The sequence below is a fragment of the Podarcis bocagei genome, assembly GCF_964188305.1.
Source record: "Podarcis bocagei genome assembly, chromosome: 17".
Lineage (NCBI taxonomy): Eukaryota > Metazoa > Chordata > Lepidosauria > Squamata > Lacertidae > Podarcis > Podarcis bocagei.
The window spans coordinates 5379294-5406171 of record NC_138143.1 but is presented as its reverse complement, the minus strand read 5'-3'; the positions used below and the strand labels follow the sequence as shown (position 1 = coordinate 5406171).

The 26878-nt window shown below is 40.7% G+C and overlaps 1 protein-coding gene across 25 annotated transcripts in view; it reads right to left on the bottom strand.

Moving 5' to 3' along the window:
* The window catches only part of WNK3 (WNK lysine deficient protein kinase 3), a 92882-nt gene that overhangs the window by 48845 nt on the left and 17159 nt on the right, over positions 1-26878 (bottom strand). For all 25 annotated transcript variants that reach the window (XM_081175656.1, XM_081175647.1, XM_081175654.1 and 22 more), the window contains 5 exons: positions 9949-10121; positions 7720-7940; positions 5477-5634; positions 3649-3737; positions 2437-2656 (listed from right to left, as the gene is read on the bottom strand). In XM_081175656.1, the coding sequence (XP_081031782.1) occupies positions 2437-2656; positions 3649-3737; positions 5477-5634; positions 7720-7940; positions 9949-10121 (861 nt within the window). The remainder of the gene's footprint in view (positions 1-2436; positions 2657-3648; positions 3738-5476; positions 5635-7719; positions 7941-9948; positions 10122-26878) is intronic.

The following is a 26878-nucleotide window of genomic DNA, read 5'->3' as shown; positions in this document are numbered from 1 at the left end:
TTCTCCTACGGAGTGAAGCCGCATGCCATGGTCGGAGAGTGCTGACTTCTTTTTGTGAACAATTGGATTTTAAAGCAGCAACCTGTGAGTAGTATGGAAATTGGATCTCTAAAGGAAATTTAATTATTTGGGGGAATTTGGCACAATCGGGGAAGATGTAAACAGGAAGCCCGTCTCCCCGTCCTATAAATAATCTAAAGCAAGGACTAACTAACTAAGGTCGAGAGGATTTTTTCCTTCTTATTGGACAAAATATATTAATTTCACGATTTGGCAGCTTAAGTAATTTTTACTGGAGGATAAGAGCTAATTTTTGGAGCTGAAGTACCACCCCCCCCAGACCCGGGAGTGACCTGCGAGAAAGCCTGTTGGAGAGATATCGAAGAGCTTGACAGCTGTCAAATTAGCTGTCAAGACGGAAAAAGCGAACTTTGTTTTCTATTACAGATAGGTAGCCGTGTTGGTCTGCCATGGTCAAAATAAAAAAATTCCTTCCAGTAGCACCTTAAAGACCAACTAAGTTAGTTCTTGGTATGAGCTTTCGTGTGCATGCACACTTCTTCAGATGTATCTGAAGAACTAACTTAGTTGGTCTTTAAGGTGCTACTGGAAGGAATTTATTTATTTTGTTTTCTATTGTCTCTGCTGGTTATATTTGTTACAATTTGGTTATACTTTGTTGAAAATAAGGAAAATCTGATACAAACTAACTTGATTTTTGGATTTGAACTGGAAGGAATACTAAGTAACCAAAATCCCTCTAGAGGGGGTTTTGGGACATTACAAGAATGGCTGAAGGAGGGAAAATCCAAGTTAAATTGGACAGAATTTTCTTTCTCTTGGGAAAGTTACAAGGCCAAATTGATGTTTTGGCTACTAACGTTGCAACCCTGGACTTAACAGTAAACAAGTGCATTGAATTTGATAAGGACTTGATCCAGGAAGTTCATGCAGTTGGACAAGAGGAGAAATTTGAGAACTTTGAAAGTGTGGAGAAAGAGATACACGTTGTTTCTGAGGAAAAGGAAGGAGGAGATGTGGTGTTGCAGATGACAAAGGAGAGCCAGAGTCCTGACATGATGGCTACAAAGGAAAATAAGAATTGGATGATGAAAATCTGGTTTAAATTGGAGACTGAAGAATGGAAAGATCTCTATATGTGGAGATCTGAAGACCCAAGGATTATAAATTTGATTAAGGTGAAAGCTGGAGCTTTGGGGACATTTGGATTTGAAAGGAGCAAGAAACAAGATTTGGGCTCCACTTTTGAGTATGGTGGTCTGGCTGGAGGAAACATTGTCCCCATTGGGTCAGAGCATCTCCGAGATTCGGTGTTTAATATTAAGGACTATCAAAAAAACCGGCAGAGAGGAACTGAGAGACAATTAAGGGCCTTGGACGTGAGATCTCCAGGCTGAAAGCAGACCAAGACTTATGGGCATTTGTTGGGGATTGAAACCGGGAAAGGGGCTGGGGTGGGGTTTGGGGATCCAAAGGGTGTATAATAATAATTTGTCTTTTTCTTTTTATCCTGTTTTGCTATCAGTATGAAAAGTGGGGAATTCGTGGAAGGGAATTGGGGTCGACTTTAGAAAAAAAGGATTTAAGAATGAGTACTGAGGTATAAATTTTGATGTTTATAAGGTAAAATTGGTTGGGTTTTTTTTAAATGAACTAAATATAAAAAGGTTAAAAATTGGGGATAAGAACTTGTTGAATTTATAATTTGAATTGGAATTGGAATATAAGAAGGGGAGGTGTGGGGAAGTCAGGGAAATATGTTATAGAAAATAAGGATGGTAAAATGTATATGTTTTTAATTTTTCTTTTTGTTTTTTCTTTTTGGTTTTTTAAAATGGAAAATTTTCAATAATTTTTTAATAATAAAAAAAAGAAAACAAGCTGGGAAGATGGGTGGAGAGAGAGTTTTGGATCAAGGCCATGGAATGGAGATGGGTTGTATACCCCTTTGCTCCTGTGCGGTTTCTTTTTAAGAAATGGTGGCTCCATGGAGAAAGTTCTAGCCTAGTTCTCAGGGAGACATTCCTATACATTTGCTTCTGTGTCATCCTCTTTAGGACTGGGTTGCAAAAATATTTCTCCTTGTGAACCAAATATTTGAACTGTGTGCAACAAAGAAGTCAAGATTTACCCCCATGGAAGACACTTGGTCCTATGCTGCCCATGGCAATAGTCTTGTTTTATGGTTTTATCCTTCTTATAAATTGCCCAGAGAGCATCAGTGACTGGGCAACATAAAAGCGTAGCAAAGAAATAAAGAATAAAAATGCAACACTCTCTAAAGGAAAGTGTAAAAGTGGGAATAAAAAAAATGGTGCAGTAAACCCCATGTTTGGAATGAAGCAAATAAGAAGCGTCTGGAGATGCTGCCAACTCAGAAAGAAAAAAGGTAAGGGAAGCAATGGTAATACATACCATTTCACAAGCCACCTCCTCTGGGACATCTGTTTCCAGGTTGAAGCTGAACTCAAGGGCTTCATTATCTTTGTGCTTGCCTTTCAGCTTCTTGGGATCCTCTACCCAAAGTCTCAAAGCCAGGGAGGAATTCAGTCCATCATCATCCTCTGCCAGCTCCACTCTAAGTCCAGTGTCCTCAGCAAAGAAGGCATGATTCAAAAGGTCTTTGATAGATAGCCTGGCAACAAAACAATGGGCAATCACAGAGAGTCTTATGATACCCACACCCAGTGCTGGATTTACATATAAGCTAAACAAGCTATATCTTAGGGTCCCACTCCCTTGGGAAATTTAAAGGGGGGGAATGGGATGTACATTTCCAAAACAAACAAACAAACAAACAAAAACTTACATACAGCAACAGTGTTTTGTGTTGTGTATGGACCTATTAGGTCCATAAATTACCATATAGCATATATTCAACACAAAAAACAGTGACAATTTGTTGTTGTCAAAGGACAGCTGGACATATAAAGGGCCCCATCAGTAGCTTAGGGCCTCATCAAACCTAAATCTGGCCCTGCCCACACCAGTGGTATAACTGACAACTGGTGGGGTGCTTTCATCCCGTATTAAACTTCCCTGAGGGACTTCTGTGATAGGCATTACATTTATTTATCCAATAAGTTTATAACTCACCTATTCAGCACACACAAAACAAACAAAATTTACAAACAAGAACAATTGCTTAAAAATTGACAAACCGCATTTAAAAACAACAAAATTGGACAGCCAGCATTTATGACACATCAAAAAAAATACCAAACAAAAAGTTTTAAAGATCTAATTAAAGACTGATACAGGCTTCTCTGGGACAGAACTGCATCAACAGCTTGCTATATGCACCATGTGGGCACTGTTTTACAGTTTAAGCACTTAGCAGTATTTCAGGGGAAATCAAGCAGACACCTTAATTTCCCTTCACTCAAGACCATGCTGTTGCAGGGAGGGGAGAGAAAGTGAAACAGTAAAAGCTTCCCAGTTTTCTTTGACTTTGAAAGGCATTATGCAGGTGCTTAAAAGCACTATGCAAAGCTGGAATGCTTTGCTTAATCAGGTTTTTTGTTGCCTGTACCAACAACTCCCTAGTTAAACTCACAATGACCACCCCTTAAATTTAGGGTGCACAACTTGGAGTGAGGAAGAGCACAATAAAATAGACCTGCTCACCTTTCAGATTTGTTTTGTCGAATGCAACCTTCAATGATCTCTTTCACTTCTGGATCAATAACCTTGTTAAAACTGGCAGGTTTAATGCCCTAGGAGAGAAGTGATGAATAGAAGTGATGTTAATAGATAATATCCAGCAGGAGTTCTCTCCATTGCTGCTACACAGAATTATGGAAAATCCCCAACTGCTCTTCCAAGCAACCTAAGTTAGTACAGTAGATCTTAACCATATAAACCCTTATCCTGAAGACATTCACTTGGAAATAAGTCACAGTGAATACCACCCAACTGACTTGCAAACTGCAGCCATTATTCCTTTTCTTAAAATCCCAGCTTTTGCTTTCTAAACAAAATCAAGCTGGATATCCAGGCTTTATGTAATATGGATTGTGAAAGGGGTCAAAAATCATTCTAATTCATTTGACTAATCTCTTCTTACCCTTATCTGGCCATTCACAGCCAGAAATAAGAACATTTCTCTCCTGTGCATGGAACTTAACCTAATAAAGAATAAGCTACACCCCAATGTTGCTTTCTTTGAGGACACAGAACACACAAGTGTCCTGCAAAATGTTTTTGTCACAAAGCTGAGAATCTTAGTCTTCTATACCTCTAAAGTGTTTTTCCAGGATGTATCCTCAACTCCTGGATATTATAATGTAATGTACAATCAAGGAAAGTATCAGTTTCATCATGGAGAAACATAAATATCATCAAAGCTATCTGAGTACTCTGGCTAGTATGCTAAAATAATATTGTACTCTGAATGTACATATAAAAAAACTACATTAGGCAATACCCAGAAGCAGCTCCCCTACCATGAGACAAAGTGAAGCAGCTGCTTCAAATGTTTGGTTTTTGGATGCCATTACAGGCAGCAGAGTGGGAAAGGAGAGCTCAGGCCCACAGGGCACAATTCGCCAGGAAGAGCAGAGCACTGTAGAAATAAACAGCTGTGCAAAAGCACAGTAGCTCCTGTTCATGACAATACAGTTTGCACAAGACAACTTCTCAATAAATTGCATCCATGTTAATTAGTAGAAAGAAAGTATCATTTGGATTTTCCTTCTGTCCCACCATTGTGTTTTGACCTAGTCCTGGCCAACCTTTATTGCCAAGTGGGAAAATACCATAATATGGTAAAGTGTGAAAACTGCAACTAACTTGAGGGAGCACCTTTGGCAATGACAGACAGAATCCTTGTGATTTTGCTATTAAATACTTCCACAAAATCCTTCTCCACTGATCTGTTTTCTGACACACACACACACACACACACACACACAGGATGCACCGACCTTCAGTGTAACTAGTTCATTACAGCTACAGAACAAGCTACACACATTAGCCAGAGAATAAATGCATGGAAGCTATTTTTGATGTCTGAATGAACACATCATTTGAGTTGCCAGTCTGACTATGAAGCTGGGAGGAAAAGATTATGCAGGGATTGACACTTATGCAGCTCAATATTGTTAACTGCCCTGTGATTCTCAGGTGAAGGGTGGTATAGAAATTAAATAAATAGATAGACAAAGTTTGGTTAAGGAACCATCCATTCAATTTTTGGCCTAAAATAAGCAAGCTTACCCTTGCATATTGTGCCATCTGAACACCAAACAGTAGTTAAACTTCTTCTGCAGATGACACACCTGAAACTATCAGTCACTCCAGAAAGAACTCAGCAATGTCTAGTTAAGTCCAGGCTAAGTTTAGCAGCTGCTTTGCAGGGCAACAGGACTAGCATTAGTTCTGAATAATTGGCTTAGTTGCCTTAAGCTCCCAATACACAAGTTTACCCTAACAAAGAAGTTACATTGACACCTACACTGGTGACTTTTCGGTAGATTTGAGCTGCGTTTTGGCATTCAGAATATGGGTATTCAGAGGTCGCCATCTCCAGCATACACATTCCAAAAGCATAGACATCAACAGACTCATCATAATGTTCTTCATACATCTCAGGAGCCATAAATTCAGGAGTTCCTGGAGAAAAAGTAAAAAGAAGCCAACGTTTTCCCACATTTTGGACTGGACTGCTGCAGTCCACCAACAAGCATTTTGCAAGTGCTGCTGCTTTCCATGCAGTAGTATCTCATATACTGTTTTGGTTTGGTGGGGGGACCCCCCTAAACCCTAGAAATTAATAAATGGTAGGATTTTGATTAACGGGGATATGTATGAAAGTACAAGCTGCAGAACTTTGCCAGACAAGGAATCCCTGGACTGGCTTATGCAAACCAGCCTGGCAAGCCTGGCAAAGAGCTAATCTGTTAACATGGCAAAATGGGTTGATGGGCTATCTGAGAGGGGTCCATTGGCCTGGGGAGATAGATGTCGCCAAGGTGATGGGGTGTGTGTTTGAAGTGACAGGAAAAAGGAGTCTTTAGCAAGCTGTTCCAGGAAGAAGGAGGAAGAAAGACGGGGATCCATCTTGGGCAGGCTGGCTGAAGGCCAGCTGGGAGAGATGCCTTAGATCCCATGGGTGCACTGCTGTGGGGGACAAGCCCCTCCTGAAATGACCATGGTGTAAGATCTGGACTCCCTCCATGCAGACTGAAGCTGTAAATAGGTGGATATGTTTTAAAGCTATGACAGTCTCTGCCGTGTCTCAATTCTCCAAAGGAACACAGACCCTAGGTGAGTGCCTGGAATCCTATGGACTCTTGCTACTGCTCAGCAGAGAGAGAGAGAGAGGCACCCAACTTTTGTAACAATACAAAATAGTGAACGTAATCTCTGAATGTGGATCCTTAGATAGCCAAACTGCTGCATTTCACACAAAAGAGGGAGATAATAGCTATGGGAAAACAGCAAGTTTAGAAAACAATAAAAAACCTAACAACAAAAATATATGAGGAGGTGAAATTAATTCAGTAACAACCAAGTATACTGTACTCAGTTGACATGGAATGCTAACTGACCATTAGGAGGAGGGACCAAAAAATTGCAGGAGAAACATGGAATAGAACATCCCAAAAGACAATATGACTGCCTAGATTCAAAATTTGCTGCAGATCCCACCTGTCCACCCTAATTCTGCATATTCTGACTTCCTGAAAAACCCCAAGGAGAAGAAAATAAAAAGAAACAATCATACTTCTATTCTATCAGAACCTCTAGCATTTGAATTAGGCATTTGACGAGCAAGTATCAGAAACAGAACTCTTTCAGTCATGGCATCCTTACTTTGGAATGCCCTACATAGCAAGGCCCAGGTGGCTCCATCTATGGTGAAGGATCAAAGCTCAGTGGTAGAGCATCTGGTATGAATGCAGAAGGTCCTAGCTTCAATCCCTAGTATCTCCAGGAATGACTGGGAAAGATTTCTTTCTGAAATGCAGGAAAGCGACTACCACTGAGCGACACTGAGCAAGATGGAACAATGGTCTGACTCAGTATAAGGCAGTTTCCTATGTTCCTTCCTATGTTTCACAGTACGGACCTTTGGGGACTACGCCAATTGAATCCTGGTTAAGGGCTCTGTTATTAGTGTGCTTAGTCTTGTTATTTGTTTGGATTTATGTTTCACATGTATTCAAACTTTTGTTAGCTGCCTTTGATTTGTGTGAACAAGCCAAGGGGCTTCAACCTAGCAAATGGCCCATGAATGAATTCATGCAGATGAGTAACCATAATATATTATTAGGGTCCATTCTTCAATCTCTAGATTGTATGTATGTAATTATGTATGTATGTATGTATGTATGTATGTATGTATGTATCTCTACATTGAATGTATGTATTATTATGTATTAGGGTCCACCCTTCAATCTCTAGATTTCAGTTATGAGGCAGCAGAATTTGGGTACTGAATTTAGGACCTAAAACCATTACACTGCAGTGTGTTAGAAATGTTTTTCATTCATGGTCAAAATCTTCCAGTGGATCAGAAACATTACACTGGAACAAGTCAAGAGGCAGACTTTAGGAAGCCTGATCTTGAACTCTTTATGCACTATAGCAGTAGCACTGCTTGGATACAATTGCAGATTCCAGTCTCTACTGAGGACAAAGAGAGACACACCACAAGTGGCTCTCCAGTGGAGTACACAAACACACTATATTCACCAATGACACTCTTAGCGAACGATGTGCGCATTAAGGTGGCCAGTCCCAGGTCGCCAATCTTCACTGAACCAGTGGGCCCCGTGATGAAGATGTTGTCACATTTCAAATCACGGTGGATGATAGGAGGAGTCCTTGTGTGCAGAAAATGCAGCCCTTTCAAGATCTGTCGGCACCAGCTCCTTAACACCTTTGGCTTCATGACTTTGAAACGCTTTAAGTACCTATGAGAGAGAACACCACACCGCAGATGTTAACCACACCATCAAGTTAATCCACTTGCATAGTGCTTTCAATCAAGTTTTTGTGGAATTTTACACTGACACTTCAGTGATTCTGAGTAATATTCCAATAATATTAATAAGTTTTTGTGATGTTTGGGTTCTGCAGGATATTACAACATGAGCAGGGGTTCCATAAATGAAAAATAATCACTGGGTTAGAATACCAAAAGATAAAGAGGGAGTCAGCATACTACAAGGAAACCTGTCTCAACTGTTTATAACAATCACATCTAATGTGCTATATGTAGGCCTTAGAATCATAGAATTGTAGAGTCCGAAGGGACCCCGAGGGTCATTTAATCCAACCTCCTGTAATGTAGGAATCCTGTCCACAGCTGTCCCTGAATGGGCATGAACCACCAACAACCAGACACTGACCTATGGCACCACTGTCTTGTGGAAATCTCAAGTGATCCATCATTTGACTGCCCAATTATTAATTTGGACATGCAGATGTTATTGTATTAATACAGTGCTTACAAGCAGAAATCTGTGCTTACAAACAAAAACTGGAGTTTTTGGTGAACTATCTGCTCCCTCACATGTAAATCCACCTCTGCATTATCATCATCTGCAGGCCCTGCTTTCAGGGCCCTCCCCTCAGTCCTACCCCAGCTCAGAAGGAAGGTGGGTGGCTACTCAAGTCAGGACCTTTTCTGCTGTGGCACCTAGAGTTTGGAATTCCCTGCCCAGCTATACGTAGTTGACAAGCACCCACTTTATGACATTTTCAGTGCCAATTGAAAATGTCTTCCATGCCTTTGATGTCTATTAAGCATGATTCTATTTCGTTTGTTCTCTAGCTATTAGCAGCATTCTTGGTTTTTGCTTCTATTGCAAATTGTGTCTTTGATTGTTACATCCTGAGCCATTCAGTTCTCTTGGCGCTTAACAGAAGGCCCGTTGGTTTATACATCACATACAGTAACTTATTGATGAGCTATAGGCCTTTTCACAAGGGAGACGCAACACAAGTTTGAAATTTCACACAGGTAATCTCACAAGTTCTCTCTTGGGGGTGGGATCTTATAAATTCAAGTAATAGCATCAATGTAAAAATGAAGTTATTTGACATTTTTTATTTATCTTAACGGCCTTAATTTTTGCTGAACAGTTTTCTACACCTGGGGGTGGGAAAGCAGTGGTAGAAATTAGAGAAGGACTAGACCAAAATTACAGAATAGGCTTCCATCCCTCAGTCATACATTCCATCTTTCTTGTTACACTGTGTATTCCATAATATTCTTTTACACAGAATTTCTACATAGTCAGCAATGCTTTCTCAGCCCCAGTACAAAAATCCCAGCACATTTTCTTTCTTTCCTGATTATAACCAACTCACATAACGTATATGATCTGCCAGCTTGAAATCAGTAACCCCTAAAAATCAGTTAATTGCAGCAATTTTGCAATTTAGTTGATCTTCGCTGCTGCCATGGATCACTGACTCAAGAGACTTCTCAGTACACTCTCCTATTTCTACCCCCATCCCACCCCAAAGAAAACTTAACCATCAATGCTAACTACACTGGTTATAATTTCTATAGAACTTTAAAAGGCTTATTTGCATTCAGTTTTTGTTTCCTTTATTCCACCTATCATATAAGGGTTTACCCAAGGCCAACCAATGAGTCTTGTGGCTTTACAGGTCTGTGATTCTGATTGCCTCATATTCAGATTCAACACTGTTTAGTACACCGTACTGACATGAAGCAGATTTCAACCATACAGATTAATCAGCAAACCACCATGCCGCAGATGGGTAGCAAGATATTTACATATATCCCATATATGCCACAATGCAGCTCTGGTGCCAAGTGTCTGAACTTTGATGTTGCTGGCCTACAATACAACCACATAATGGGGAGTGGGTGAAAGCAGTCCCAGCAGGTGTGAATATACATTTTTTAAAAACCACTATATCAAATTTGTGAAAGAAAAAACGTACGTCTTCAGTGTTCCGGATGTCATCAGCTCAGTTACCAATACAATGCACTTCTTTCCTTTAACAGTTGATTCCCAGGAATCATAAAATCGGACAATGTTAGGATGTTGCAATCCCTTGAGCATCTCAGCTTCTTCTTTAAACCTCTGCTGCTCAGCTTTGGTCAGCTTCCTGTCCTAAAATGAAGAAAAGATGTACAAAGAATCACTACATTATGTTGTGTAAGCATTATCATGCATCTAATTAAACTTACGCCATAACAAATTTGTTAGTATATCGGGTTCCATAAGACTCTTTCTTGGTTTTGGTGTAGCTGTTATTCCTGGTCTAGGTTGGTCAAGTATGGGTCACACTGCTGTTTTATACACACAGTGAGAGAGACACCAAACATGAGTGATAATAATAATAATAATAATAATAATAATAATAATAATAGTAATACATTTTATTTATACCCCGCCCTCCCCAGCCAAGGCCGGGCTCAGGGTGGCTAACAACCAATAATAAAAACAAGTTGAATTAATACAACTTAAAAACAAGATTAAAATACATTAAAACATTAAAAGCAATGGGTGATATCCAACAAAGCACTTCAACTAACAGGTCTTCCCATTGTGAAACAGAAGGGAATCTCCTCCCCTCCCCTCTCCCCCTACACACATACACCTATGCCCTCCCCTTCCTCTGTTCTGGATCGTGTGAGGAAATCTAGAACAGGTTTAGGGAGTGCATGGGAAGAGGAGAGGAAGGGGGAATATAAAATACACCACTAGAAGTCCTACAGTATTTCGTTGGATACTGCTCAATGAATGGTTATAGCCATAGTCAGCAAAAAGAATGAAAAGTGCTGCTTCTAGAAATTCTAGGCTTCTAGAAATTTGTTTCGTGGGAAGCAGTAAAGTAAGAAAAACATTAAAGAAAGTTTTCCCAGATGCCTTTGGTTTTTACACACTTGCAGATTATATATACTAAGCAGGACCCGACCGGCTCCCTGATATACTAAAAAACTGAAGGCTATGACGCAGCTTGGAAGCTGATTTGAATGAACATGGCAGAAGACTCCCCGCAAGTCTGCGCGATTTCAGGTAAAAGCTCCTTCTTTGGTTTACTCAATAGTGGCAGTGATGGCAAAGAAACATTATTTCTCCAACACTGCTGCATCCTCACAGTGTCATCCAGTGGAGGTCCTTCTGGTGCCCTAAGGCCTTCTCCAGCTTGGCCAGGGGTATGTGAAGAAATCCTCAGGAGGCTCATTCTGACACATTGTGGTGCCTGTCATCTGAGGCCCTTCTCTAGCTCCCCCCCTCCAATTGTGGAGGGCAGCAACAAGAGAATGGGCCTTTTCTGTGATGGCTCCGATTGTGGAATGCTCTCCCCAGAAAGACTCCCCTGATGACATCATTATATGTCTTTAGACACCAGGAAAAAGCATTTCTCTTTACCCAGGCCTATGGCTGTTAAATGATCTATGGCCTGTAAAAGTGTAGGGAAAGAGGAGTGTTATTAATATGATTGTTTTACAATTAGGCTGTCTGTATGCTTTTTACTATGTTTTTATTATGTTTTTATCGTTGATGTTTTGTAGTGCATTTCTGGTATTGTGCACCATCCTGGAATCTTTTGATAAAGGGAGGTATATAAATTATCATCATCATCACCACCACCACCACTTTGAGAATAGAAACCACTCCCATTTGCCTTGACTTGGTCACCAGGGAAGGTAACCAGAGCACATGTAAGCTTGTTTCATTGGATGAATTTCAGCTGCTGGACAGAGTCCTTGGACATACAACCTATATACTTAACCCTTTGCTTTTCTTGGCTCATAATATCAAGCCAGGAAGAGACTGGACCAACACTTCCTTCAAAGAAGGGCTTCTCCAACCAACCTAAATGAAGAAGTTTTGCAACTAATCCTGAAAAATTCCCCTCTAGACCTAGTTGCAAATATTCCCTTCCTACCCCAAGTGCTTGAGTGATAGGTTGCTGCGCAATCAGTTTCCTGGATGAGACTATCTAGGTCTATTTCAGTCCTGCTTTGTTCTAACACAGAGGTTGCCGGTCATTTTGGTGGATGAACTATGGAGGGAGAGGGAAAAGGAAATGTGACCTTATAGACTCTCCTATATCTCTCACCAGCTTTTCACACCATTTACCATGGTATCATTCTAGATAGGTTATCAGCATTGCAAACTAGGGGAACTGCGCTGGTTTCATTGGTACTTTGACATCTGATTGCAGAAGGTGGTATAGGTAACTCACAACCTATGTGCATTTAACTTGTGTGCATTCAGATTTATGCACCTGGTAAATTAAAAAAATAAGATGGGGACAAGTGTCCAGAGAAAAAAGACTTTGGCAAGCCCACTCACAATTGAACCCAATATGTTTGAACCATGTGCGATTTTGGCTTTGTGTGCTATCCCTGGAGCATAACCCCCACATAAATTGAGAGTTGCTTGTACTTTGGAATTACTGCTTGGCTCCATGCCATCTGTACTATGGGTTCCCACGGCATTCTATTTTGTCCCCCAAGCTTTTTAACAAATGAGTTCATATGGGGTTTTGATTTGGTGACATCCATATGCTGACAACATCCAGTTTTCTCTTTCCTTTATATCAGGTTCAGGTCTAGCAGTGGAAGTGCTCAACCAATGTCTAGATTTGGTAATATATTTGATGAGGGCCAATAAACTGAAGTCAATTCAGACAAGGTGGAGATGCTTTTGGTTGGTAGGCAGTCTTTTGTATAGGATGGGCTGGTCTTACTGTAGACAGGACTGTAATCCCTGAGTGATCAGGTTTGAGCTTGAGGGCGATCACTGATCCTCTAGTGTCATTAAAAGATCCTAACCACAGCGATCCATGCTCTGGTAATTTCCAACACAGATTAATGTCATGCATTGTGTGAGGAGTCGTCTTTGAAGACCAAAAGCTGTAGTTCAAAATATAGTTGTTACGATGCTAACTGGTGTCTGGGGATGAGAGCACATCTCACTATTTGGTCCTAATCTTTTCCCCAAGTACAATGTATATTACTGGTGCAAACCTTCATAGCCCTATACAGTTTGGTTTTGGAATGGGGTACCTAAAGGTTTGCTTGACTCTATAACAACTTTTCTGCTCGTTAAGTTCTTCTTTGGGGTGTGTGGGGCTTTTCTAGGTGCTATACAGCATCTGAAACTAGGTGGATGGTGAAACAAGACAGGGTGGGAACATGAGAGAGGACACTTTCAGTGGCAGCACCCTGGTTGCAGTTTGCTTTTCTCCAGGAAATGTACCTGGCACCTATTTTATGATATTTTGCTACCACGTGAAGTCATTTTTATTTTTAATTTTTAACACTTGTAATGTTTTTTTCTTTTAAAATAGATATACTTTTAATGTAGTATTTTTTATTAATTGTAAAAGGTGGAACGCTTTTTTCAAAAGCAGGGCATACAACAAAGTGCATGTGTCCTCACATTCTGTCCAGTGCCTGCCAGATGTCAACTACTGACAGGAGGTAGAGGAAAGGCTCTCCAACAGAACCTTAGAGTGAGACTTTCTTTTAGATATCCTATAGCTGCAGCTAAGATGGTAGTTAGAAGAGGTCAGAGTAGGAAGGCACTCAATCCGTCTCAACTCATCCTTTGAGGCACCATCCTAAAGCATGCACCAAGTGTAGAACCCCTACAGGGGAAGGAATGAGAATACCAGTCCTGAAACTAGAAAGCTCTAGTGGTTTTATAGGTAGAATGCTGGACTAGGACCGTAGAGATCAGGGTTCAAATCCCCACTTAGCTGTGCAATTCACTGGGTGACCTTGGGCCAGTCACTGTCTCTCAGCCTAACCGACTTCACAGGGTTTTGATGTAAAGATAAAATGGAGATGGGAAGAGCCACATATGCCACCTTAAATTCCTTGAAGGAAAGGTGGGATATAAATGTAACAAGAAGAAGAAGTGTGGGACCACAAAGAACGAAGTCAATATTTCAAGTTGTAGTAGTTGCAAGGACTACTAATAATTTTCATCTTAATAGAAGTAATGGGTGTTAACATCTTCAATAACAGCATGAAATAAGATGTGTGATTTAACAAACAAGTGATGCCACTCATCTGGAAGTCAAAATAAATGATTTTAATACTTGCTGAGTTCAGAACACTTTATATCAGTACCAGGCTTCTGATGATCTCTAACCTCCTTCAAGGACAAATGCAGCAAACTCAGCTCAACAGTACAAAACACTAACTCAACAGAGGATTCTGTGTTTAAGAGGAGGGTAAAAGTGTAAGATGTGCCTTGGGCTAGGTTTCAACCTACTTCTGCCTTTATGGTCTAAGTACTGAATCAAAATAAAACAGTTATGAATGCTGACCTAAGTTATACATAGGCAAATTATTTCCTTTTTCCTGCTACCGAAACTTCCAACTTGCCTTAAACCCAAACCAAACATTCAGGCAAAGAGGACAGGCATGTACAACACACACACACACACACACACACACACACACACACACACACACACACATTTTAAGAGAACTCTCTTTTTACAAATAAAATACCACAAAATGCATCAGCCCTACTCGACATGACGGCAAATGAGTGATTGTGAGTTAACAATCCCCTTTAATTCCTTTGGCTGAAGCTCAGTTAGCATAAATTTGGCAGCACATACATGCAGCAAAGCCAGGAAACACAATGAGAAAGGGAAGGAGCAATAATGAAAGGGACAGATGCCAAGAGGATGCAGTCTTCCCTCCACCCCCAACAGCCCAAGGAGAAGTGGGCACTGCTGGCCTCTTCACATCTGATGGGGCTCTGAACAGCCACGTCGCTCAACACAGTTCTACAGGAAAGACCTCTGAACAACTCAATTGTTTTATGTGCCTACATTCAAGTGATCAGCAAGCGACAATTTGCAAAATTAATGATGATGGGTGATTTTGCAAAGCTGCAAACATTTTATTGTTTCCTTCAGGCTGGCTGAAATGCAACTGATTATAGAGTAATTGTTTTTGATGTTATTGACTTAATGCAACCAATTAAGTCATGCAACTTAACAGTTTGCAGTAAGAGCTGTTGGACAGTGGAACGGACTCTCTCAGAAAGTGGTGGACTCTCCTTCCTTGTACATTTTTAAGCAGAGGTTGGCTGGCCATCTGTCAGGGATGCTTTAGTTTAGATTCTTTGGGGGGTTGGACTAGATGACTTTCAGCATCCCCCCTAAAATTCCATAAAGAAATACTGCTGACACAGAAACTTGACTCATGACATATGTAGTGCACCCAGAAATTATTTTCCACACTCACACACGCACGTTTAGCTTGGGGAGGAGAAAGAATATATTTGTACTTGCCATTTATTTTCCATTGACAATAATGAGTTTTGAATAGCATTCAGGAATCGGACACCATCCTTTTCCCACTGGTTCACACAAACTGAACTGGCATCAAAGGCCCCACCTAGAACTGCACTCCAAATTCACGCTAGGTTAATTTACAACAAGCGAGCTTTGTTTCAAATGGAACCTTTTGTTAATTGGTCAATTGCTGACTGTCAACAAATCAGTTCCTGGTTAAACAGTTAGCTGATTATCCAGAATAACCACTGAGCCATAAGTCAAAAATTAGGATGCAAAAGACAAATGCCATTTTTGGCTATGCGATCAGCAGAACCATCAACGAAGTTCAATGTGGTGCTAAGTGAAAGTCCCTTAGCCCTGTTGCATTAGCAGAATGGTTCTATTTTATAGTGTGCCTATGTTTATGTTCTTCTGTACGAGTCCCTTGGAGACCTGCTAGGTGACAAGCGACTAAGAAGTCAAATAAATGAAATAAATAAATAAATAAATGGGAAGGTCCAGGAAGCCAGCATGGTTCTTGTGACTGGTTGCACAACAGATGGCTATAGAACAAATACTTCCTGTTGCACAACCAGTTTCACCAACTTCTGCTAGTGTAATAGTTGTGATGGATTTCATTCTGCCAAACCATGATTCTCACCCTTATGCTAGCACAACAGCCGTTGTACTAGTGGTCAGAGAATATGAAATCTGGGCTATCATTTGTAAGACTCAGGAAAAGTACATAAGAACAGCCTGCTGGATCAGGCCAATGGAACATCTGTCTAGTTCAGGATTCTGTTTTCAGTGACCAACCAAATGCCAAAGGAAAGCCTGTAGAAAGACCTGAGCAAGATAGCATTCCCCAGTTGTGATTCCCAGCAATTGGCCTTCAGGGACATACTGTAGCCTTATGAGGCTTTGCCCTCGGGTGGGAAAAATTTTGCGCCTGGGAAAGGGAAGTGGGAGTCAACAGACACTCAAGGAATAGTTTCGAGAAAAGGCTTTTATTTCTACCATCCATGAACTGGTAGAAGGAGCAAGTGTGATAAGTCACAAAAAGCATGCACAAAGTTCACAGTCATATGCACAAGCATATATACCCCGGATCAGTTCCCTCCTCCTTTCTCCTCCCTCAGGAGTCCTGCCCATGAGTTCCTCTGAGCATGAACAGAAAGCTGTCTTGGGACTATTGGGACTCTTGGCACCCTTCCCAGGAAAGGGGTTTCAGAGTGTTCAGATATGTTTCAATCTCTTGTTCTGGCATGGTTCCCAGACAGAAAGTAAGTTGCAATGTTGTTTTTTAGCAAGGCCAGAAGGCATGAGAAAGGCCTGAGAAACATTGGACTGTTCTCTACCTTTGTTGCAATCTTTTTAGTTAATGCTTTTTGTCTTAGAGGAAAATGCAGTTTTAATGCTTGAAACGAGGCCTGGCTGGGGGGGGGGATTAATGAACAGTTTTAGTGTTTTGGGGGTGATCCTAACTGTTCCCCTACATTCCCCCCTCTTTGTTTTTGGACAGCCGCCAGGCCTGTCCCAAATGGACCACTATCCTTTCTTGAGTGACCAACCAAATGCCAAAGGAAAGCCTGTAGAAAGACCTGAGCAAGATAGCATTCCCCAGTTGTGATTCCCAGCAACTGGCCTTCAGGGGCATACTGCCTCCAACTGAGGAGGTAAAACATAGCTAGTAGCATTCCACTGAGCACTATTAAGACCTCACGTGCAGTGCTGTGTTCAGTTCTGGGCATTTTTGTTCCATGAAACTTTAAGCTGGAAATAATTTAGAAAACAGTAAGTTTAGGTTAGAAAGCACACAGTATGCAGAAAGTTTGAAACAGCTAATTATATACGGCCTCAAGAAAAGGAGGCGGGGAGCTAATATGAGAGTTTTACAAATGTATCTCAAAAAATGAAAAACAGAGAATTGTTCATCCTGCCCAGAAGACAGGACAAGAAATAACCTACTGGAAAGTAGAATAAAGTTACATATTAGAAACAGCTTGCCAATTTGAAGAGCAGTTATCCTATGGCATGAGGTTACAAAAAGAAGATATGCTGTCTCCTACCTTAGAAATTAAGGCAGGCATCAGCTGGGGATGTCTTATGCTTAAGATAGTTGGGCTTACTACTGTATAATGTCCTCACTTAGTTATAGAAAGGTGTATATGTTAGTGGGTGTCATGCAACAAAGTGCCTTGCTGAGACTACTCACTATAAGCTAAATATCCCCACTAATGCACTCCAAGCAAGCAGTTAAGCAGGTTTATCCATCCATAAACATAAAAATGGTTAATTGGCCCACCAAGAAATCAAGCCATTAGCAAAACAGGCACTGGAACAGGAAACTTTTCTGCTTCACTGAACTATATAATATGCTAATTTCTTTCCCTCCCTAACAACAGGATAGATTTTAAAGCCTTTGTTTGTTCTGTTGTTCTTTTTAAAAAGGTGACAAGTTACAATGGCAAATTATCTGTTCGTACCATTTAGAGACAGTTTTATGCAAAATCTATTAATTTATGTAATGGTCTTATGCTTCCCTTTCTTAACTTATGCAATTGTCATTTTTTACAGTAGGTTTTAATCCCAAAGTCTCTTCTGTAGTTTAGCTGTCCAGGGTCATCTTTTATTTTCCATGACTAAATAAAAGAAACATATGCTTACTTAGCAAAAGAGGTCTCTTGTTCACTTATATAAGCCCACTGAGCTACAACCTCTTTGGAACATAGACCAGTGTTTGCATTTACACAGCATGTGCAATAATTATTAACATGATGGTTCTAACCATTAGAAACTAAAAACAATCATATACACTTTCAGCACTCACTAACCCCAGTATGCAGAACAATCAAAGCTTCACAAGAGTTTTACAGAATTTTCCCCTCCATTTTTTGCAGATAGTTGAAACGAAGGGCTGCAAATGGTTAAAGAATGCCATTCTTTCTGCAGAAAGTGGGAAGTCAGTCCAGATCTTTCAATTTCTTTCATACATCATCTTCTCTTAAAAGCTGGTCCCAAGAAATAGTACAGAAACTGCAACATAGCCAGTCAGTTTGGGCTTATGTCATCAAGTCTAGCCTTTCTACTGCAAAGCTGCGCAATCCAAGCTAAGAACAGAAAGCCCCTGGGTGGCTTTGCACATGTAACCATATAGCACCACAAATCCTGCCTGTATTGGCTGACTGGTCAACAGAATAAAGGTAAAAGTAAAGGGACCCCTGACCATTAGGTCCAGTCGCGGATGACTCTGGGGTTGCGGCACTCATCTCACTTTATTAGCCGAGGGAGCCGGCGTACAGCTTCCGGGTCATGTGGCCATCACGACTAAGTCACTTCTGGCAAACCAGAGCAGCGCACAGAAATGCTGTTTACCTTCCCGCTGGAGCGGTACCTATTTATCTACTTGCACTTTGTGCTTTCGAACTGCTAGGTTGGCAGGAGCTGGGACCAAGCAACGGGAGATCACCCCGTCACGGGGATTTGAACCGCCGACCTTTTGATCGGCAAGCCCTAGGCTCAGTGGTTTAACCCACAGCACCACTCGCGTCCCTTATGGTCAACAGAATACCTTCCCATAAATCACTCCATGTCTGCCAGCAATTACAATCCATACAGATATTAAAATCTGTAGGGAGCAGCTACATATATTGTTCTACTCTTGATAACTACCATTACTGCTTTAACCAGCTTATCTGAGAATTAAGCAGACCTCTGTCACCAAACTTTCTTTTCCTTCCACATAAGTGTCTGATGCTTTGTAAGACACCCCAATGTCAGTCACTCTTTGCAGTTGCAAAGACAAAACTTTTCCAACAGCTTTGGAACAAAGACAAAGAGCCACTGTTTACTTAAGTGCTGATCACCTGCCTATGAAGCCAATTTCCATGACTAGTTCAGTTTCTATGTTTCCTTTTTGTTCATTACCTTTTAAAATGACTGATGTTCCAACATAATCTCTTACCTTTTAATAAGCCAAAATAAACAATAGTCTAAATGGCACTCGGAAATTCTGATAGCTGCTTAATATTGGAGGGCAGAAGGGCAAACATTTTGCCTGGCTTAAAAAATATAAGCGATGGAAGATGGGGGCCATATAGGCAACGGATGAAAAGCAGAAGGTACTTATGCTTGTAAAGTCTTACATTCATCTTCATTTTCTAAAATTAAAGATTTGCTTTCCTTATTCCATGTGGTCAAATATCTCTTTAAATGTAGTAAAATAATGAATTTATGGCCTTGTTGGTATTGCTACCAATTATATGATCTACCCTTACTGAATCCATGTTTTGAGACCATATACTTTTTGAATCAATTTCTCATACAAGCAACTCTTAACTTTAAGGGGGGTTATGCTGTGGGGATATTGCCTAAAGCCAAAATTGTGTATAGTCAAAACACGTTGGGTTCCAATTGGATTCCGTGGTGGATGGGACTGCTAAAGTCTCTTTCCACCTCTTTTTGATTATTTTTTTGTTCAGTGTGCAAAGCTGAACGTGCACAAGTTAAATGTGCATAAATTGCAAGTAGAAAAGAGAACACTTTTAATTAATCTGATCTTTTTTGGGCTGGGTTGCCATCAGTATGCCGATGACACCCAACTCTATCTGTTGATGGATGGCCATCCTGACTCGGCCCCAGACACACTGACCAGATGTTTGGAAGCTGTGGCTGGATGGTTACGTGGGAGCCGGTTGAAGTTAAATACTTCGAAGACAGAGGTCCTCTGGCTGGGACGGGACGATATGGGATTGGGGGGGCAACTCCCATCTCTTGCGGGGGTGCAATTAGTGCCAGCACCGTCCGTTAAGAGTTTGGGTGTAATCTTCGATACCTCCCTCTCTATGGAGGCGCAGATTACAACTATAACAAAGGCGGCATTTTTTCATCTCCGCCAAGCTAAGCAGTTGGCCCCTTATCTCTCTCGCCCTGACCTAGCCACTGTGATCCACGCGACGGTCACCTCCAGACTGGATTATTGTAACTCGCTCTACGTGGGGCTGCCCTTGAGACTGACGCTCCAGCGGGTGCAGAATGCCGTGGTGAGACTCCTTATGGGGTCTTCGCTGCGAGATCACATTCATCCGGTACTATACCAACTGCACTGGCTCCCGGTGGAGTACAGGATCAGGTTTAAGGTGCTGGTTTTAACCTTTAAAGCCCTATACGGCCTAGGACCCTCGTACCTACGGGACCGCCTCTCCTGGTATGCCCCACAGAGGAACCTACGGTCTGCAAATAAAAACATCCTGAAGGTCCCAGGCCTCAGAGAGGTTAGGCTGGCCTCAACTAGAGCCAGGGCTTTCCCGGCTGCGGCTCCAATCTGGTGGAACGCTCTGTCACAAGAGACTAGGGCCCTGCGGGACCTGACATCTTTCCGCAAGGCCTGCAAGACAGAGTTGTTCCACCAGGCCTTTGGCCAGGGCCCAGCCTGACTCCCTCCTCTGGCAACCTGCACAGAACTTTGCTTAACGGTTGCCATTAATTTGATTTTAATGAATTGTTATAATGAAATGTTTTAGAATGTTAGATTATTTGATTGTTTGATTATTTGATTGTTGTTAGCCGCCCTGAGCCCGGCTTTGGCTGGGGAGGGCGGGATATAAATAAAATTTATTATTTTATTATTATATTATTTTATTGAACCAACTTCCTGTTGATAAAGAGCTCTAAGTAACTGGAAGGTATGCATATGTCTTCAACAACAGAAGAGAATCTAATAAAAAGAATCATTTTATCGGTTTTGTATTTCTCATTTTATAGTGCCAGTGAAGTGCTTCACTCGGGGATAAAAATTACCAGACACAGGAACCAATATTGGATACTTCCGTTTAGCAAGACCAAAAACAGTTAAATCTGCCATTATGTAGAAGGCAGAGTTTTTTTTAAAATAAATGTGAAAACAAAGGATTCCATGCTAAATAGATTGCAAAAAACAATGTGAGCATAGTGGTCAGCTGCAAACGTGCACTAGAATTACGCGTTTAGCTGTTAGTGCTGCTGCTAACCAAAGCTTTCAGAGGGGAGAGCAACCTTCATGCTGTTCCTACATGACTTTTTTTTCTTATTTAATTTCCAACCAACAGGGATGTAATTTCCTTTTGAAAAAACATACACATGCTGGAAAGAAGCACTAAGAAGTTGTTCCAATGGACTGGCACTCAGTTCCAATACTTATGGCAGTCATTCAGAAAGGAAGACAATCAGGTCAAGGAGAGCCATTCCTCCTCACACTGCTGCCTCTGCCCCCCTCCATAGGGAGTCACTTGCCGCCGCCGCCGCCACCACACGTCTCTTCCTTCTCTGGGGAGCAGCAGGAATTCTGTACGCTGTGCCTTTCACTGCCACCTCAGTGTCTTCTGAGATCTGCAACCACTCTTCTTGCTCCTCTGGCCAAGAATCACTGTCCGAGGTGAGGGCATGAAATTGATTTTGTACTTCTGGAGATTCAGTATGGCTCCTGACAGTCAATTTAAATAAGGCATGAGTGATCACGCCCAGGGTTTTTTTTTGTTGTTGTTGTTGTTTTGCAGACATTTTAGCCAAGAGATTGAAAAAAGTATTGATGGAAGAGATACATAAAGATCAAGCGGGCTTTCTCCCGGGAAGACATTTGTCTGATAATTTGAGGAATATAATAGATATTTTGGAAAAACTAGAAGTGAACATAAACACTAAAGCAGTTTTGATATTTGTGGACGCGGAGAAAGCTTTTGACAACATCTCTTGGAGCTTTATGAAGAAGAACCTACATGGGATTGGGGTAGGCCAAGGTTTTGAAAATGGTATAGGTGCAATATACTCTGAACAAAATGCCAAATTAATTGTAAATAATGTGGTTACGGAAGAATTTAAAATAGAAAAAGGGACACGGCAGGGGTGCCCAATTTCCCCACTGCTTTTTATATCGGTCCTGGAGGTTTTGCTAAACATGATTAGAAGGGACCGGTTGGTTCAAGGTATACAGGTCGGAGCTAAACAATATAAACTGAGAGCATTTGCAGATGACTTAGTATTGACGTTACAGGAGCCAGAATCTAGTACCAAAAGGGTTTTAGAATTAATTCAGGAATTTGGTCAAGTGGCAGGCTTTAAACTGAATAAGTTGAAAACTAAGGTTTTAGAGAAAAATTTAACACCGATCGAAAGAGATAGGTTTCAGAATGAGACAGGATTGACTGTGGTAAAGAAAGTGAAATACCTGGGGATTAATATGACAGCCAAAAATGGGAACTTATTTAAAGATAATTATGAAAAATGTTGGACGGGAGTGAAAAAAGATTTAGAAATTTGGTCAAATTTGAAGCTTTCACTGTTAGGCCGAATTGCTGTGATAAAAATGAATGTATTGCCGAGAATGTTGTTCCTATTTCAGACATTGCAAATTGTGGACAAGATGGATTGTTTTAAGAAGTGGCAGAGAGATATTTCTAGATTTGTCTGGCAGGGCAAGAAGCCCAGAATAAAATTTAAGATATTAACAGATGCAAAGGAAAGGGGTGGATTTGCCCTGCCAGACCTTAAACTTTATTATGAATCAGCAGCCTTTTGCTGGTTGAAAGAATGGCTACTTATTGAAAACACAGACATTTTGGATTTAGAAGGTTTTAATAATGTATTTGGATGGCATGCATATTTATGGTATGATAAGGTCAAAGCACATAAAATATTTAAGAATCATATTGTCAGGAAAGCATTGTTTAATGTCTGGATAAGATACAAAGACTTGTTGGAAAATAAAACCCCAAGGTGGTTGTCACCAATGGAAACGAAAGCTTTGAAAAGGCTCAATATGGAGGCCAAATGGCCGACATACTGTGAAATTTTGGAACATATAACTTAGATAAGAAAATTGGCTTCCAGGTGGAAAAGTCAAAATTAGAAACAGAACTGTTAGAACCTAAAACTAAGAACTTGTCAAGAATGTATAACTTGCTGTTGAAATGGAATACTCAGGATGAAACGGTGAAATCTGTCATGATTATATGGGCACAGGATGTTGGACATAATATTATGTTTGCTGACTGGGAACAGTTATGGACCACAGGTATGAAGTTTACGGCATGTAATGCCCTAAGAGAGAATATTATGAAAATGGTATACAGGTGGTACATGATCCCAGTCAAGCTTGCAAAAATCTATCATTTGCCCGATAATAAATGTTGGAAATGTAAAGAAATTGAAGGTACATTCTTTCACCTTTGGTGGACATGCCCAAAGATTAAGGCTTTCTGGGAAATGATATATAATGAACTGAAAAAGGTATTTAAGTATACCTTCCTGAAGAAACCAGAGGCCTTTCTCCTGGGCATTGTCGGCCAATTGGTGCCAAAGAGGGACAGAACTTTCTTTATGTATGTTACTACAGCAGCAAGAATACTCATCGCTAAGTATTGGAAGACACAAGATCTACCCACTCTGGAAGAATGGCGGATGAAGGTGATCGACTACATGGAATTGGCTGAAATGACTGGCAGAATCCGAGACCAGGGAGAAGAGTCGGTGAAAGAAGACTGGAAGAAATTTAAAGACTATTTAAAGAAATATTGTAAAATTAATGAATGTTAGAAGGATGTTGGATAGAAACTAAGTGGTTTCCAGCTGTAATGCTTTAGGAGACATGAAAAAAAGATTCACAAATGGGTAAAAGTTTAATGGTAAGGATTTGCTGAACTAGCAAACTGAATTGGAATACAGGGAGGGGAGGTGTGAGGAGGTCTGAGGAAATAAGTGTACGGAAGTTATGTTATTGAAAATCAATGTGTGTTTTTAATTGTTTTTTTATTTTGTATGTTTATTTTTCATTTTTTTGCTATATTTTAAAAACTTTCAATAAATATCTTTAAATAAAAAAAAAGATCACGCCCAGGGGTTGTATTCAACAAATTTTCATTCAGAGTAGATCCACCATGACTAACTTAGGTCCATTAATTTCTTGCACCTACTTCATATAAACTCCCGCCGGGCTCCCAAGGCTTGAGGATAGCTTCCAGAAGCCTGGAGAGCGAGAGGGGTCGGTGCGCACTGACCCCTCTCGCTCTCCAGGCTTCAGCGAAAGCCTGCATTCGCCCCATAGGATGCACACACATTTCCCCTTCATTTTAGGAGGGGGGAAAGTACGTCCTATAGGGCGAAAAATACAGTAAGTTAAATGATCCTCCAGATATTGTTGAACTCCCAACTCCCATCCAGCTCCTATCAGCCTCAACAAACTCACTCAGTGATCAGGAAGTTATTTATATATTTCAGAAAATTAAGTTCCACTCAATCACAGCTGTCTCTAAGTGACTGTGGTTATATGCATCTTTGGAACATGAAAAATAACAGTTGCTATGGTGACCTGTCCTTGGGATCACAAAGGGCAGGAAGAGTTTAAAAAAAACCTTATTTTAATATATCCTGCTTATTGAGGAACTTCCTCCACAGAGCAGTTTATTATTTCCAATAAAAACCAACTCTACCTGTTAATAAAATATAAAAATACAATGCAGCTAAAAAAAAGTGATGGGAAAATGCATTGAAAAGTGTGGGACAGCAATCATTTGATGCAATGTCATATAACCTCTATTCAAATCAATCATTCAAAACAAATGCTCAATAAACAGCCCATCTCATCTTACCTCCCCCCGAAAATGTGCAAACAAATCAGGACAAATGCTCAATAAATAGGCTATCTGGAAGTGATCTAGGTCTGACATTCATGTATAAAACATCTTTTAATCTTGTCAGTGCTGGGATGTATATTTGACTTAATTACTTCCTTACCTGCAATGCACACAAGGAAAGAGGAATTAGCATGGAAAGTTTCTGGGGCAAACTTTGAAATGGATTTAAAATAGATTCTGACTGTAAAGTGGGCAATGAGTTATTACGGCTGATAAAGCAACCCCAGCAAAAGCTGAGCAGATGCAGTCTAGCATTAATCATCTCTAAGCCCCAGAATGATCACAAGTACCAAAAGATTTGACTTAAAGGTTATGCAGCACTTCTCATACTGCAATTTTCAAGAAGACTTACATCTTCTTGCAAATATGTCATCCACTTTTTATTGATGGGGCACAGAAAAAGGATACATTCCAGTCACACAGCAAAGTAATAGCAAGTCCAAGAATAAAACCCATGTCTCCTGACAATGTTCTACCCTCAAACAATTTGGGCAGGGATAGCAAAAGCATTCTTCACAGAGAGGTGGCCAGCTATGGAATCTGCTACCACAGCAAGCGTTCAGAGCTAAAATGCCTGCATCTATATTTTAAGAAAGTACCTATATAAACTTTGTAGACCAACAATACTCGGAGTTGATTCACAACCAAGATCTGGGGTCAAACACGTTCCTTAAGCTTGAGGACTAGAAATTACTTTCATTCAGTAATTAATGAGTTAAAAATATAGCTAGTAACATTTTTCATAAACACAATAAGTTTAATTCTGATGCTTCCAATAGGGCTTACTTTGAAATAAATATATTTAAAAGTAGGTCTAAGTAACAAACATACCAACTGAAATTGTCACATATTGTATTTATTGTTTTGATATTGTATCCAAACAAACAGCCCTGCTAAATTACTCTTTTGATGTGCTCAGGACAATGCTGGAGGAAAGAATATAGATTGTGGTGCTGGATCAATGAGTGTTGTAACTGATAAGGCTACAAATATGGCACAGCATAAGCTTTGCTTTAAACTCAGCCAGCACTGCAGAGGAGCTGTTTAGATGCATGGCATGGAAAATTCTGATGAGCTTAGGCTAAACTAGCTGTGGAGGAGATTAAACCAATTATTAGGCATTCAGTAGTTATTCCACCACCCACTGATGGGTATATGGGGGCGGGTGAGGGAACAACCACACACTGTTTTTTGAATCATAGCTACTCAAATCAATTTTCCATTACAAAGAAAATGCAAGCAACGACCTGGCTTGCTTTAAAATGGTGCTTTCCCTCTGAATGGTCTTTCTAATACATTCGCCTGCTATTCACATAATATGCTTAGTCCTCTATTACAGTCTATCTGTTCCAAAGCAGGACAACTATGGGGGCACAATAGAATCAGAGTGTTGGAAAGCTGGAAGGGACCCCCGAGGTTCATGAGAGCCAGTGTGGTGTAGTGGTTAAGAGCGGTAGTCTTGTAACCTGGGGAACCGGGTTCGTGTCTCTGCTCCTCCACATGCAGCTGCTGGGTGACCTTGGGCTAGTCACACTTCTCTGAAGTCTCTCAGCCCCACTCACCTCACAGAGTGTTTGTGGGGGGGAGGAAGGGAAAGGAGAATGTTAGCCGCTTTGAGACTCCTGAAGGGGAGTGAAAGGCGGGATATCAAATCCAAACAAACTCTTCTTCATCTGGTCCAACCCCACACCCAGTTTATTATTACAGAACAAGTAAATAAACTACCTTTGACAACAGAGATGCCAAACATTGTAAGAGTCCTGCTGGATCAGGGCCCACCTAGTCAAGCAGCCTGTTTCCCAGAGTAGCCAAGTATCTGTTTCCAAGAAATTTGCTAGCAGGCAACAGCTCTCCCACTTTCCTTCACCAACAGGTTTTTGAACCTGGAAGTTCCTTTAAGCTATAATGGCTAATAGCCTATGATGGGCCCATTCACCAGGAAT